At 45.0% G+C, this 16,169-nt stretch overlaps 1 protein-coding gene across 1 annotated transcript; it reads left to right on the top strand.

Annotated features, from left to right (window-relative positions):
- Positions 1–3,394: 3,394 nt before the first annotated feature.
- LOC124660251 (eukaryotic translation initiation factor 3 subunit A-like) lies at positions 3,395–10,989 on the top strand. Its single transcript, XM_047198052.1, has 14 exons — positions 3,395–3,480; positions 3,675–3,756; positions 4,217–4,695; positions 5,125–5,340; positions 5,413–5,781; positions 5,865–5,894; positions 6,613–6,840; positions 6,933–7,094; positions 7,752–7,973; positions 8,050–8,253; positions 8,728–8,931; positions 9,023–9,103; positions 9,614–9,815; positions 10,226–10,989. The coding sequence occupies exons 2-14, from the start codon at positions 3,711–3,713 to the stop codon at positions 10,813–10,815; spliced, it is 3,033 nt and encodes a 1,010-aa protein (XP_047054008.1). The 5' UTR covers positions 3,395–3,480; positions 3,675–3,710; the 3' UTR covers positions 10,816–10,989.
- The last annotated feature ends 5,180 nt before the right edge of the window (positions 10,990–16,169 follow it).

Genomic DNA, 16,169 nt, shown 5'->3' with positions numbered 1-16,169 from the left:
TATAGAGGGTGGAGCCGAGGGTTTCGTAATACACAAGTTACAGAGTTCGGGAGGGTTTCGTACCCAACCCGTAAGATTACAAATCTCTATCTTTCCTAATACAATCTATCTTTCCTTAACACTAAATGAGCTTCCGAATCTTCTTATTCTTCGAGTCCTGGGCCTTCAGTAAACCCCGGGTACCATCTTTGGCAGGCCCATTGGGGATGCCTATGTCATGTGCTACTAGTCTATGTGCTACTAATCTATGTGCTACTCATGTGATGTTATTAAAGTAGTCTATTCCTCTTGCATGGTGTAAAGGTGACAGTGTGTGCATCGTGTGGTTCTTGTCGTAGATTATGATCATAATCTCTTGTAGGTTATGGAGTTAATTATCGCTATGATAGTATTGATGTGATCTATTCCCCATTTCATAGTGTAATGGTGACGAGTGTGTATGCTATGTTAGTACTCGGTTTATTTTGCAAAGATCTATTATGCTCTAAGGTTACTTAAATATGAATGCTGAATGTTGTGGCGCTTGTTAACTCCGGCTTGAGGGAGCTCTTGTAGCCCTACACAACGACTGGTGTTTGTCATCCAACAAAAGAGTGTATGTAGCACAAATGAGAGAAGTTATTATTTACTATGCGATCAATGTTGAGAGTGTCCACTAGTGAAAGTATGATCCCTAGGCCCTATTTCCAATACCGCAAACATCGCTTATTTATCGTTACTGTTGCATGTTTACTCGCTGCCATATTTTATTCAGATTGCTATTACCACTCATATACATCCATACTACTTGTATTTCACTATCTCTTCGCCGAACTAGTGCACCTATACATCTGACAAGTGTATTAGGTGTGTTTGGGACACAAGAGACTTCTTGTATCGTGATTGCAGGGTTGCTTGAGAGGGATATCTTTGACCTCTTCCTCCCTGAGTTCGATAAACCTTGGGTGATCCACTTAAGGGAAAACTTGCTGCTGTTCTACAAACCTCTGCTCTTGGAGGCCCAACACTGTCTACAGGAAAAGAAGCGTGAGTAGACATCAGCAAGCTATTCGTACTTTTGCAATGTCATGTTTTGATCTAACCAAGTCCCTATGTGAGCAAATGCGTACGATGATTTGTAGATTCTGGTGGGCGCAACAAGATAAAGAGAATAAAATGCATTGGCTTTGTTGGGAGGTTTTGACAAGGCCGAAGAAAGAGGGGACTAGGGTTCATGGATCTCTATGGCTTCAATCTAGCAATGCTTGCCAGACAGGCATGGCGCATACTTACAACCCCTCACTCACTATGTGCGAGATTCCTCAAAGCTTTGTATTTCCCAAACACCTCAATTTTGGAAGCGCAACCGATATCTGTTATGTCATATTCATGGCGAAGTATTATGAAGGGTACTGAGCTGTTGAAAGATGGTGTAGTCTGGAGAATCGGTGATGAAACAGATGTGAAAATATGGTATGATCCGTGGTTGGACGAAACGATGCAACCAAACCAATCACACCACACCAATCACACCACGATTGTTTATTGACAAAAGTTTGTGAGATGATTGACCCAATAACTAGTGACGGGATGAGAACCTTGTGCGTAACACATTCTGGGATATTGATGCAAAGGTGATCTTGGCCACTCCGTTGAGAGAGGACTTTGAGGATTTGTATGCATGGAGATATGAAGAGAATGGCATTTTCACGGTGAAATCTACTTACAAACTGTATGTACAATTAAGGGATGTTCCAAGGGCGTCTAGCTCTAACCCAGGCGTGGGTGAAAATTACTGGAAAAATATTTGGCAAGTTGAGTATCCACCAAAGGTCCGGTAGTTTATGTGGCGTCCGTCACACAATAGCCTGCCGCTAAAACAGAACTTGGATAGAAGAGGATTGAAATGTGATACGCTATGTGTTAGAAGGTTAGATGAAGATGGGGCTCACCTGTTTATCAAATGCAAAATGATTAAGCCAATTAGGGAGAAATTAGAGTTGTCTCATTTGTGCTAACACATGTGGGATATGCGAACGCCAAAGGAAATGACTGAAGCAATCATGGGCTTGGATACGGAAAAGAGAATCCTTGTATGCTGTATGGTGTGTGTGGAAGTGGTGGTCAAATCGGAATAAAATCAATGCCAATGAGAAGCCTAGGAAGATAAACGAGATTGTTTCGTAAATCAGGCACTGGACTTTTGAATCGATGAAGTTTTGTAGGACGGAGAAGACCAATTGAAGCACTACTTCCAATGTGTCATGGCGAGTCCCAAACGGAAGACAAAATCAAGATAAATGTTGATGCCAGCTTCTGTGCAGTCGAGAGGACAGGCGGATGGGGCTTTGTGGCTAGGGATCAGTACAGATAGGTTAGAGGTGCGGTGGCGGGAAAGATACTGTATGTGGCCATCGTAGCTTGTGCGGAAGTGCGGGCGTGTCTGGTTGCGCTCCACCAAGCAACACTGTGGGGCATGACAAGAGTCGAGCTTGAAATCGACGCCCAGAACCTCGTCTGTGCGGTCCAGTCGACAACCTTCGATCTTGCTCCAGAGGGAGTAGTTTACAGAGATATTAGATCATTTGTTAGTCTGAAATTTTCGTCAGTCTCCTTTCTTTATAGTCCTAAAGTCTGTAATAAGGTTGCCCATGCTCTAGCAGCCATAGGAGCAAGCCCTCAGGTGTCCAACCAGTTGTGGTTGAACGAACTACCGAATGATGTTATGATGCTGGTGTCGCTGTGCCTTCTAATTAAGGAATAAATATGTTCCAAGTAAAAAAAAATATTTCTTAACAGGAGTTTGGATGGTTTTAACGGGCTTGTTGTATTTACTACTAAGCTTTCACGTCCAATCCTCTCCAATCCCCCCCCCCCCCACGGCGCCACTGAGCCAATGGCCTCGTATGCCCCTCGTTCGTTCGAAACGGTGGGATCTTTGTTTACTCTGGCGGTTGCAGCCTCCCATGGCGGTGTCAGCAAGTTGGATAGATTGGTGATGGTACAGGGTTGGTGGCCCGACGACGTGTTCTTCCCCAATAACGGTGGCGGGATGCATCCGATGGAACGTCCTCAACCGACATGCCACATCGTCGAGGGACAAACTTGGCCGTCAATTTTGGATTTGGATTGGATTTGGAGGTGTGATGTGTGCCAAGCCGCACAAACTTGGCCGTCAATTTTGCTCAAACCACCTTCTATTCCACGCCAATTCCACCATCCCATCGGCAGAAACCACCGACTCCAGAACGCGATCCCAACCGCTCGTTCCAGCATCCGACGGCCCACGCCAGCCAAACCCCCGCGAAACGGGCCCCTCAACAATTCCCGAAATAGCCCCGCAAATTTCGTGTTTTTATTCGTCTCTCCAGCCCCACCGCTGCTAACCCTAGTAAACCCTGCCCGCCTCCGCGCCGCCGCCACCCCCACTCCGCCCTCCGCCGCCAGATTCGCGCCCCCGCTCCCTCCGCCCCCAGCGCCACCGTCCCCGGCGATCTACAGGTACCGCCGCCCGCCTCCCCCTCCTTGATACGTCGCCTCATCGCGCGCGCCCCATCTCATCCGACATCGGCGCGCTTTGGTTCCTTCGGCGGATCGAACCGGGGCGTTCGGTGTTCGATGCGCGTTTCGCTTTCTCTGTGCCGTGGATCGGCGAGCTAATCATGGTTTTCGTGTTGTTCGCGGCCGGGATGCAGGAGTAGATCGCCGCCGGACAGCCCCAGCCCCCGACCATGTCGACATTCGCCAAGCCCGAGAACGCTCTCAAGAGAGCGGAGGGTGAGTCCTCTGCATTTGCCCTCTTTAAATTTTCACACCGACTGTCTGTTCCCCATTGTTGTCGCCGTGGTGTTGTGATGCCTCTGCTGCTGCGGGTTGGGTAGACTCGCAGTTATAACGTCTGAATGCTCATGCGCTATTTGGATTATGCGGCTTATTTCATAAATTGGCTGTCCTCTTTGTCCTGATGACCATGTACCCGAGCTGCAAAGTAGCCCCCGTCTTCTCCTAAACCAACTTAGCCTGGGTTTGAGAATTACAGTGGCTTTATTTTTTACATTATTGCCTGATTATTAGGGTGCTTCCAGATAATCACAGTGCACTGTTTCTAACTCCGCACAAAATCATAGCCACCAGTGGTTCTCTGCCTGTCTTTCTCTTCACATGCAAAACCTCTGCTATTTTTCATACATTTCACTAAAAGATGCTCATGCCGTATCTCACCTTTGATGTACTCCAGAGTTGATACATGTTGGACAAAAGCAGGCAGCGCTGCAGGCGCTGCACGACCTCATCACTTCAAAAAGATACAGGTCGTGGCAGAAGCCTCTCGAGAAGATCATGATGAAGTACGTGGAGCTGTGCGTCGATCTGAGGAAAGGCAGGTTTGCCAGGGACGGCCTTATTCAGTACAGGATTGTCTGCCAGCAAGTCAACGTGTCCTCCTTGGAGGAGGTCATAAAACACTTTATGCAGCTCTCCAATCAGAAAGCTGAGGAAGCAAAGTCGCAGGCGCAGGCCCTGGAAGATGCGCTGGATGTCGAGGATCTGGAAGCCGAGCGTCCGGAGGACCTGATGCTCAGCTATGTTAGTGGGGAGAAAGGGAAGGACCGATCTGACAGAGAGTTTGTCACTCCTTGGTTCAAGTTCCTGTGGGAGACGTACAGGACGGTGCTCGAGATACTGAGGAATAATTCAAAGCTTGAAGGACTATACGCGGTAAGCTATTTTACTGCTTTGCCAGTATCTACCCCTGTTATGTTTTATTTGGTTTTGGCGGTGATTTTATACCTGTATAATGAAATACCACTTCTATGGTTCACTGAAACAGTAAGGTTATGCACTCTTTTTTTCTTTTAGAGGAATTACATACTGCACCAAATGGTCCAACACTGTTTGGGTTCGCACTACTAAACAGCAAATTGCCTCTGGTTCATCGTAGTGTTTCTGTCTAGTCATTCTGTTTGCCACTACATTTCAGAAACTTCACTACTTTATCTATCCTCTTGTCTGTACATTTCCTCTTGTCTGTACAATTTGAAATTAACTATTTAATAGCTTCCGCACATACTTATCCAATGCATGTAGTATGAAGTAAATGCTTTTCAGCAGCTAATGTGTCAGATTTTATAACCTTTCAATGTGCAGATGACTGCGCACAAGGCTTTTCAGTTCTGTAAGCAGTATAAAAGGTCCACAGAGTTCCGCAGATTGTGTGAGATTATTAGGAACCATCTTGCAAATTTGAACAAATATCGTGACCAGCGAGATCGTCCTGATCTGACTGCCCCTGAGACCAGCAAGCTGTACCTTGATACTAGGGTTGAACAACTGAAAATTGCTACAGAACTCTCCCTATGGCAGGTTTGTTCCATAACTTGTGTTATATTCTTAATGCTAATGAAATAAAATTCACCAGCCAAACTCTTCTTGCAGGAAGCTTTCCGATCTGTGGAGGATATCCACAGCTTGATGAGCTTAGTTAAGATAACTCCAAAACCGTCTGTCCTGGTCGTATATTATGCCAAACTAACTGAAATATTTTGGATATCGGAGAGCCATTTGTATCACGCATATGCATGGCTGAAGCTTTTCAACTTACAGAAGAGCTTCAATAAGAAGTTAACTCAGAAGGATCTGCAGTTACTAGCATCTTCTGTTCTGCTTGCTGCACTTTCTGTGACACCATATGACCATAAATATGGTGCGTCTCACCTTGAGCTTGAAAATGAGAAAGAGCGTAGCTTTCGTATGGCCAACCTTGTCAATTTCTCCCTTGACTCCAAGCGTGAGAACAGAGAAATGGTTAGCTTCCAATGGTTTTCATTGTAAATATATTTTATCAATATAATTATTTGTTTTCTCATAATGCCCCCTCTTTCTTTCAGGCTTCAAGGGCATCTCTTCTTGCTGAGTTGGTATGTCGTGAAACCTTTTTTGGCTGCTGGTTTTCTATCATATTGTGTCAAATTTTTAAATGTCTTGTTTGTCACATCTATCAAGTTTTTTTTTAATTCTGCCTTTTCTATAGGCATGTCTTGTCGTGGCCCTTTAGGGGCATCTATAACACAAGCGCTGCTATAATGGTGGTGCCTTTTTCTTGTCATCTAGCATTCATATTAGCCCTTTGAGCTTATGTGATTGCTTTTTTTATGCATTCAAGCTGATGCAAGCCCTTTGAGCTTATGTGATTGCTTTTTTATGCATTCAAGTTAGATTAGTTCATACTACAGAGGCATCAACACTTGTCAAGCAGTGGTGCTAAGATATAAGCACCTACCTGTCCTCGGAGGCAAAAAAAAAATGTTTCCTTTTGCTAATCACACCTCCACCGCTCGCAATCCCCTAATATGTGTTCTATCACTTTGGATAGCCTGGCAGCTCTGAAAATAGCAATATATCTGGAAGTATACACAGTAGAGGGCATCTCTGTAAGGCATCATGGATGCCCTGCCCGTGTTTGTGTGATAATTGAATTCATTTGCATCTCTTATGTTGCAACTTTTTTCTCTGATATGTCTGTTATAATTTTTTGGTGTGTCATCACGTAGTTACATTATGATTTTCTTGTTTGGAAGCTGTTCGTTAGCTAACTCTCCCTCTCTCTCTTGTGCTCTGACTATGATATGAAAATAGGCTGCCAAAGGGGTGATTTCTTGTGCTTCTCAAGATGTGAAAGATCTATACAACCTTATGGAGAATGAGTTCCTTCCTCTGGATCTTGCATCAAAAGTACAGCCGCTGCTTTCCAAAATCTCTATGATTGGAGGAAAGCTTTCAGCTGCCTCTTCAGTTCCAGAAATTCAGTTATCGAAGTACCAATCTTCATTGGAGAAGCTTACGGCACTGAGGGTGCTGCAGCAGGTCCTATTTCTATGATATCATGCCTTTTTAATCATACATTGCATTATTATATTTGAAACTTGTTAGTCAGCTCTCGTTTTAAACATTTTCAGGCATCTCAGATTTTCCAGTCCATGAAAATTGATATGCTCTCTAGAATGATCCCATTCTTTGACTTCAATGTTGTGGAGAAGATAGCTGTTGATGCTGTGAAGCACAATTTTGTTGCTATGAAAGTTAACCATTTGTCTGGAGCTGTTCATTTTGGCAACATGGTATGCTTCCCGACTTTGGACACTGCTACCTTCTTTAGGCCTCTCAGCATCTTTTTTTGAAAGCTTTATTTGTTTGCTATAATGTTCAAATGTGTTGCCTGCTCTGCGATTTTATGTTTTCTGTATTACCTTCCTGGCTACCATCTCGCATTCATTAGCTGAAGAGCCTTGTCATCTTGGGCTTTTGAGTGTTCTGTAGGAATAAACTGTTCATAGTGAATGGTTACATTTTTATTGATTGTGTTATAAATCATAAATCACAAACATGTGTAACATGGAATGATTAGTCTTAGAGGAAGCAATGCTGTGTCAACCAACAATGCTGTGTCTAGCTAAATAATGTAATGTTTCCTCAAACGTTCTACCACTCATTTGAGCAACTGCATATGTGGCCAATTCACAGTTTTATCAATTGAGGCAATATTTCTGTTTCTCATCACAAATGTTTGGAAATTGACCTACAAGGCAAGAGTTGATTTTCTGTTTCCATCTTATATACTCCCTCCAATCCATAATAAGTGTTGTGCTTTTATTTCAATTTGAACTAAAGCCACACCACTTATTATGGATTGGGGAGAGTAATATATGTACAGATAAGTAAGCAACATCTATTTTATAATCTATGTGTTTGTTGTTCTTACTTATATCTCTGTGCAGGACATAGAATCTGATGGTCTTAGTAGTCACCTTAGTGTGCTTGCTGATTCCCTAAACAAAGCAAGGTGTCTTATTCATCCACCTGTGCATAGGCCATCCAAGCTTGGTGAGAACTTGAATAGTCTTGCTGGAGTGGTTGAGAAAGAACATAAAAGGCTTCTTGCGAGAAAGTCAATTATTGAAAAACGCAAAGAAGACCATGAGCGCCAAATATTGGAGAAGGTTCCCTACTTTCTTACAATAATTTGTTGTTTCTCATGTAGTCTTTATTTATGGTTTTTATTTTCATTATTTCTAGGAGAAAGAAGAGGAGACAAAGAGATTGAGTATTCAGAAGAAATCTGCAGATGACGAAAGGGAGAGGCTTCAGAAGGAGCAGCGAAATAGGGAGAAGCAGAGGATACAAAAAGAAATACTGGAGAAAGATAAGAAGGAAGCATCATTAATGATCAATGATAATATAAAACTACCAAAGAATAAGAAAAAACATTTCACTGAAGGGGTAAGAAACATTTGTGAAATTACAATAATTGCCGCTCCATGCTAACTTGCTACATGTGCTCTATTTTCTTGTACTTCCTTGGATATATCTGGTAAAGGTAATATTACTGCATTGTCAGCTCTGTATCGATATTTTGCGATTTGTCTCTGATCTGCTTGGAGAAGATGATGAATGCTGTATAAGGATGGCAGGCTATGTAGATAAAGACAGGATCATATTTGGTTGGATAATTTATTTCTCGAGGATCTTTAAACAAACCTATTAGCAGTTTAGCACACTAATACTTAAATGGTTCGTTGAACTTGGGTAAACTTAGGTAAATATTCAGTACAGAGTACTGTACTATATTCAGTACAGAGTATAGACACATGTACTATGTTGTCTTAATTTGGTTATGCTACTTAATAAAATCCAACCTCTAAATCTGTGCTTCTATGTGCGGTCGTTTTAATATATTGAGTGTTCAAATGGCAGGAGCTAACAAAACAAGGCGCCATGGAGCTGTTATTGAGTCGGCAACTAAAGGAGCGTCAGGAGATAGAAAAGAAGGTGCAGCTGCTTGCAAAAAAAATGGATTACTTGGAGAGGGCAAAACGACAGGAGGAAGCACCACTGATAGAGGAAGCCTTCCAGAAACGCCTCGAGGAAGAGAAGATCCTGCATGAGCAAGAGCAGTTGGTTTGTGTTTACTGTCATTTTGTTACTTGCAAGGTGCAAATCCTGATAGTTGTTAACATGCTAACGTTTGTTATAAATTTCAACTTGGTAGAGAGAGATTGAGCTTAGCAAGCTGCACCATGCGGGTGACTTGCAGGAGAAAAATAGGCTTTCTCGATTGTTGGAGCATAAGGTATGTATGCTACTTGCAACTGCATTCAACTTGTGTGACAGTGTTGCTTAGTGCATCGATCTTGTGTTGGAGAGCATTATGATCTACTTTCTCATGTTTTTTCTTCCATAATAAGCTTTTTCCAAGTTTGTAATGTATATTCAGTTTATCCACTGAGGAAATCTTGAGGATTGTAATAGTGATGCAACTTTCTACCTGCACATAAAGGGTTTGAACTACTTAAGTAGCTGTGGCATGCCATCTAGTAGTACAAAGGTCTGTTTTGTGTTGATTTTGTTTTGTTTGGATGATATGATTCGTGGTGTACTTTTTGGTGGATTACCACATCATAGAAAGATTCAGTTTTCCATGTATCGTTTTTCATTTTTGGCTTCATGGGTCAACTTATGAGTTTCTTTCAGCATGTAAATGTTTTCCTTCTCGTAAAACTACCTTCACTTTGTTAATCTTTGTCCAAACATCGACCATAATGTTAACATTCTTTTTCCAAATATTTTTTTGCTATTTCAGAATGCTTTCCAGGAAAGAATTGTGCAACGTCGTGAAGCTGAGTTTAGTAGCCTAAGGAAAGAGAGGGATGAAAGGGTCAATCAGTTGATATCTTCAAGAAAGCGTGAAAGGGAAACTGTACGGAAATTGATGTATTATCTGAACCTGGAGGAACAGCGGATCCAAAGGCAGCGCGAAGAAGATGAGGCTAAAAAACGTGAAGGCAAGTTTATTCTTGGACTAATTTTGCTATTTGCTCAACTTGCCGAGCGCAGTATTAATTAGAACTCTATTATTGTTGTTGGTAACTTGAATGCTTGAAATTGGCAACTCAATGATTGTTCTTGCTCAACTTATATTGCTCTAGACTAGTTCTTATTTCGACGGGGATGAGATAGAATCCTCCAACAATGTTAACTTTGAATTATCATTACTGATGTTCGTGGTACTTTGAATTATCATTATTAACTTAGATAATCAACGGTACAGTATTTGATTTCTCATGCTTGGACAGTGGATAATGGAACGTATTAATCTTGCTAGTTGTTGCTTTGTTGCTATTCCATAATGTTATCATTTGGAAGTAGGGGAAACACATCCTAGCTAATCAAATATTGTTGGTTTGATTTGCAGATGAAGAGAAGAGGAAGAGGGAGGAAGCAGAGAAGAAAGCCAAGCTGGACGCAATTGCCGCTAAGCAGGCACAGAGGGAAAGGGAGATGGAAGAGAAGGCGCAGAGGGAAAGGGAGGCTCTCTTGAGAGGTGCGGAGCCCCTGCGCGCACCTGATGTTGCTGCTCATGCTGTTGCACCACCAGCTCGTGAACCAGCAGTGGCAGCTCCAGCTGCAGCAGCGGCTGCGCCTGCTCCTGCTCCTAGCAGGTATGTCCCAAAGTTCAAACGGGGCGGCGACAGCAGCAGCCAGAGGCCTGCAGCTGCACCTGAACAAGACCGCTGGGGCTCCCGTGATGACCGTCCTCGCCCTGATGCACGTCCCCTCCGCCAGGATGCCCCTCCTGCACGCCAAGAGGCACCCCCTTCCCGCCTTCCTGCACGACAGGAGGTGCCCGCTGCCCGCCTTCCTGCACGCCAAGAGGCTCCCCCTGCCCGCCAGCTGGATGGTGCTCCTGCTGCTCCTTCAACTGACCGCTGGCGTCCTGGTGGATCTAGACCCTCTGCAAATACTTCATCTACTCCGCCGTCTGCCCCTTGGAGGCGGAGCTGAAACTGCCTGCACTCAGAACGTGCTCTGCCAGCTGGTTGAGATTTTTGCCGTCTTTCAAGCGCAGGAGCTTCGCACACAATACCCGCCTCTGATACCTGGAAGTATGGTTACTTGAATTTGTTTGTTGCACACCATATATATGTTCCTAAATTTTCAATGCAATTACTTCTTTTAGGCCCCTTTTTAGAAAGTCATGTTTGATCTTTAGAGTCGAAATCAATTAATTGGGTCGCATCTGTCTTCTGTTCCGTTTTGCTGAAGATCGATCATATAATTTTGTGCTTTGTTCCGTCTTTTCCTACCAATCTTGAATTACTTGGTGCTAGCCATTCGCAAACTAAAAACCATGTTACAATAAACAGCCTCCAGATTTCATCTCCTCCCTGTCGTGTGTGAGGTAGGATGATGCGGTAGCTGGTGCTTGCATTGCTGTGTTTTGCCCTTTATACGCTGTATCTGCAATTCTGCCAAAAATGTAAACATAGCCCCAGCTCCTAACAACATCATTTCATTGATCAGCATGTTTCAACTTCTGATGGTCAACCTGAGAGCCTCGGAAGCAGAAATGAAAAAGAAAAGGTTAAACTAATTGACTAAAGAAGTGAACATAGCTCGGTCCTAACAACATCATTTCATTGATCAGCATGTTTCAACTTCTGATGGTCAACCTGAGACTAGTCATAGTGGAGAGTAACATAGAGTAGTAACATTACATGTTACTAACCTATGTTACTACTTTCATAGTGGAGAGTAACATATGTATAGTGTCATGCAAACTTATATTTATTATGTTGTAGACTCATCTTGTCTTGAAAAGTGTGATGTTATGGTACTAGTTACCACATCACTCTCTTTCTTCATTTAATGGCATGCCATGTCACCAAAATGTCTTGGGATATGTGATGTTAAACTAATTGACTAAAGAAGTGAACATAGCCCGGTCCTAACAACATCATTTCATTGATTAGCATGTTTCAACTTCTGATGGTCAACCTGAGAGCCTCGGAAGCAGAAATGAAAAAGAAAAGATTAAACTAATTGACTAAAGGGATGCCGATTTTTTTTTATTACCTGTTAAGTCAAGAACACGGATTTATGCGTGACATAATTGTTTACGTGATGTATAAAAATATGACATAATACGTAATTTCTTTGATTTTTATATCAATTGACTCCTATGCCAATTTTGTGTAGTTTTGGTCAATATGAAGTAATTATCTATATACCAACATAAATTTTAAATATCATAGGTTAGAATAACTTATTCTACACTCTACATGCTGAATAACACGTCATTATACATGTGATCTTTTGGAGACCAGTAGCAAGATTTGCTGTGTGTCAACCGGATGCGTAAATTTTGCCCAAAGGAAAACAGACTCAGTGCCTGTAGATATAGCAAATACTAGGTTGCAAGAAGAAGAAGCACATTGAGCTCACCGTACCAACCCGAGCATTTATTTTTCTTTTACAAGTTACTAGTAAATGTGCACATGTGCTGCAATGGGTGAAAAAAAATATGGGTATATATCTTTTTCGCAAGAAACGATCGTATCACGATGACCATCACCTACCACAAGGAGCTAAGGGCATCTCCAGCGGGCGCGACACATTTTTATTGTCCGCGAGCGTCGGTTTGCGTCGCGCCGCGGACGCAAAAATAACCGTTTTTGTCCGCGCGTTCGTTTGCGTCTGGGGTGGCTCCAGCGGGACGACGTATTTTTTTTACTTGTTTTTTTCCTCTTCTCCATTTAAACATACTTCCAAACATTACATATTGGAACATGATTTTACACAAACTAATGCATAGTTAGGAACATGGTTTACACAAACTAATACATAGTTTGAACCATGGTTGACACATATAAAAACATTTTTAAAAAGAAAACTAGTTGTGTTGATTTCCGTATGTTCGCTGCCAAGAAAGAACACTCGAGGGCACACTCAGTCACCCAAACTGGAAAATCCAGCTGGTGACGGTGTCCTTGTTGGTTCTTCCGAGGAAGAACAACTAGAAACCTTCACTAGTGGCTTCAACTGGCCCGTAGCCATATTCGCTGGAAAGAAAGAACACTCTAAGTAGTTCTAACAATCGGTGTCCGAGACGGATTCGCCGGTGTGGTAGTGCCTGCGGCACGCTGTGTCGTCGAACACCTTGACGATCATCTCCCCGTTCTCCTCCTAGAGGAAGGTGAGATGGCAGCTGGGCTCGAGCGCGAGGTCGCGGGCGAACTTGTCCCACCCCGTGTGCAGGTACATTTTGCCCTGCCCGTCGAACAAGACTTCGACATTCCACCGGCAGAAGTTGCAGCCGGCCTCCCGTAGCTGCAAGTGCGCCGGCTCGACGCCATCGATGAACTCGGCGAACTTGTCCGGGAGCCGCTTGATGCCAAGTGGGTCGTCGTCGATGCGGAGGAGGAACTCGAAGCAGCAGCCCTCCCGCAAAGACAAGGAGGGCGCAAGCGACGGCGAGCCTAGGGCCGTAGCTGCTCCACCACCGCGGCCTCTGCCCCGGCCCCAGGGGCGCCCAGGCCCGCGGCCTCGACCTCCTCGCTGGCCACCAGGACCCGCCATGGATTTCCTCGCGGGCCTGGCTGCGTCGCAGGAAGAGCTAGGCGGCACTATGGTGGAGCTTGTGGCGGCTAGGATTTGTTTGGAGGAGTGGATGAGGAAGAAGAACGCGCGCCCTCTTTATATAGGCCACAGGCAGGCGACGGCCGCTGGACGCGTGCCGTCGCCATTACTGCATTGGCGGATGTGAGCGGCGGTCGCTCGGCAGCGAGGCATCGCCATTAATGTGGCGCAGACTGCTGAAATGACGCAACGGCGCCAGTCGCTGGCGCGCCTGAGAAGACGCATCGACGCAGGGTCGCTGCCAGGCGGGCCCGACGAAACGTTCGTCAAATGCGAGCGGACACTTTGCGCGTCCGTGCAGCGTCCGCAGAGACGTATCCGAGACGCATATTTGAGCCAGGTTTACATCACCGCGGACGACCCGGTCACTTTGCGTCGCCCCGCTGGAGGTGGTGTTAGACGCATTTTTCGGCCCGGCGGACGCAAACGGTCGCTCTGTTTACGGGCCGTTGGAGATGGCCTAATAGCGTGAGTAGTTAGCCGCTAGCAACCATTTTCATGATGATCAATGGATCGCCATGGTTGCGACCTTGTGCTTGTGGTTTCTCTCGGGACGTTGCGGCAAAAAGAAAAGAAAAAACAAACTAATTTATCAGTGCTCCAATTAAGTTTAATTAGTTTCCGTGTCTATAGATTGCTAATGGGATGATATGAGAATGCTAGTATTCTATTGTAAACATATATGTGCGTCGCGATGGGGCAACACTGGGATATATTTGTATTTCAGGCCGATACACTCATGTGTTTCCAATCTTTACTCGCTCCACTCATGTAGTTTCAACCTTATTTCCGACTCCGGTGTGTCTCCATTAGAGATTGATAGAAGTTGACAACTTGTTCGCTCCGTTCATGCGGATGAAGAATCCTTCAAACTATTGCTGATACACAACCTCATCCCATGCATCCTGGACTTTGAACTTGCATGCAACTTGGACTGCGAGACTTGCAGATGCGTCCTGGATTGCAAGACTTGTATTTGCATTTTGGATTGCAAGATTTGCAGATGAGGATGTTCATTTCCATGTGCCGTGTCAGAGTCAGACTGGCTGGAAATCTGCCATGTGCAGTTGCTTCTGTACGCGTGCTTCCGGACCCAGAACTCGTCCCTCCTGCGAGTGTCGCCCCCGCCGGGATGGGGATTCCACCGGACAAGAGGAGATTGTCATATTGCCTACCGCGGTGAAGGACGAGAGCGGCGATTTTAAAGGAGCCGGTAGGTGTAGGTGTCACATCTACCGTCCACTTTGTGCTTTGAAATTGGTGAGGCTTTTGACATTTGTCTAATATAAAAGTAATAATTGAAACACAAGTGAATTTTTTTTGAAACTAAGGTGATACATGAAAAATATTGTGAAACAGTCTGACAAAAAGTGAAACTGATGACATCATTGCTGACGTCACTACGGTTTGTTTCACAAAAATATTAGTGTTTCAGTTATGTTTCAATTAAGTTTCAAATTTGTTTCACAATTTTGTGAAGAAATTGGTCAGCACATGGCTGACGTCATTGCTGACGTCACTCCGGTAGGTATCGGTGCCTGTAAAAATGAGTTTTCGGGTGAAGGACGCGCTGTGCACCGACAGAACTTGTGCAACGGCTGCACCAACCACTTGTGGGCTGTTTGATGGAGAATGAATGGACTTGATATAGCTCCAACCCACATTTTGACAGAGCCCTGGCACATTTGTATACGTGTTCCCATATTTTAAGAAATTCTATGGACGCGTTTGGTAGCATGCAGCAATTTCGTGCACCACTGGCGTATTGGGAAGAAGGCCCCTGTACGGGCCATGGGCCAGAAAAGTGACGTTATTTGGGGGTTTGCGCAGAGCTTTTTTGGTGTAACGATCCGACCCGGTACGGGTTGCATCTCTGTGTTTAATAGTGCTAGTCCCTGGATCAATCGCTAGCACACACAGTTTAAGATGTAATACCAAGAAACAAAGGTCTTTATTACATCGCATGATCCAAAATTACATAATAACTTACAAATTGCATAGCACAAAGCTAGCTCAATATCAGAGTTCACAGCGAACCATAATAGCATGGAGTCCTTCGTCTTCATGTGCCACAGGCGAGCATGTCGAGTATAGACTCGTAACCCTAACCACCGAACCTCACTCGTTCATCAGAATATCTGCAACGTTTTACGTTGCAGCCACACAGGGTCAATACATTTGGAATTGTATTGGCAAATGTCACTATTTGGTGGATATATAAATGGCGCCTACCAACTACGTGCTCATGATAGAAGCTTCCATACGCCCGCGTCGCTCCCAGGGAGGCGACACGGGCGACCAAACTCGCGCCCAAGCCCGTCTACTTCCTCCGTCCACTCCCCTCGTCGCCGCCAGGCGCAGCCAGCGGGCAAAGCCCGTCTGGTAGCCGGCGGCGGCGGGCCCTCCTCCCTCGTGCGCGGGGGTCTCCGGCTGGAGCGGCGCGGCGCCCTGGACGGCGGGCTGCTGGCGGCGGAGCAAGGGCGCCGGGGCGGCGGCCCCGGACATCTTCGGCAGGTTCGGCGGCCGTGGTGGCTGTGCGGGCAGTGCCACGTCCTGAGCGACGTCGGCAGGTGCTCACGCTCTTCCGTGCGGGCCAGATCTGGGCTTGGAGGGCTCGATCTGGGCCTTGCACTAGCGTGGGAGGTGGTCGGCGAGGCGACGTGCGGCATGGACGGCGGCGAGGTGCTTTGTTGGCAGCGAGCTGCAGGTCGGTTGCGACC

The sequence above is a fragment of the Lolium rigidum genome, chromosome 6 (assembly GCF_022539505.1).
Source record: "Lolium rigidum isolate FL_2022 chromosome 6, APGP_CSIRO_Lrig_0.1, whole genome shotgun sequence".
Lineage (NCBI taxonomy): Eukaryota > Viridiplantae > Streptophyta > Magnoliopsida > Poales > Poaceae > Lolium > Lolium rigidum.
The sequence above is the reverse complement of the archived record's forward strand: the minus strand, read 5'-3'. Positions and strand labels throughout refer to the sequence as shown.

Bases quoted from the DNA above. Each gene is read 5' to 3' on its own strand.
- LOC124660251 (XM_047198052.1), top strand. From the start codon at position 3,711: ATGTCGACATTCGCCAAGCCCGAGAACGCTCTCAAGAGAGCGGAGG. The intron at 5,895-6,612 runs GTATGTCGTGAA...ATATGAAAATAG, and splicing joins CATCTCTTCTTGCTGAGTTG to GCTGCCAAAGGGGTGATTTC. The intron at 7,095-7,751 runs GTATGCTTCCCG...ATCTCTGTGCAG, and splicing joins CTGTTCATTTTGGCAACATG to GACATAGAATCTGATGGTCT.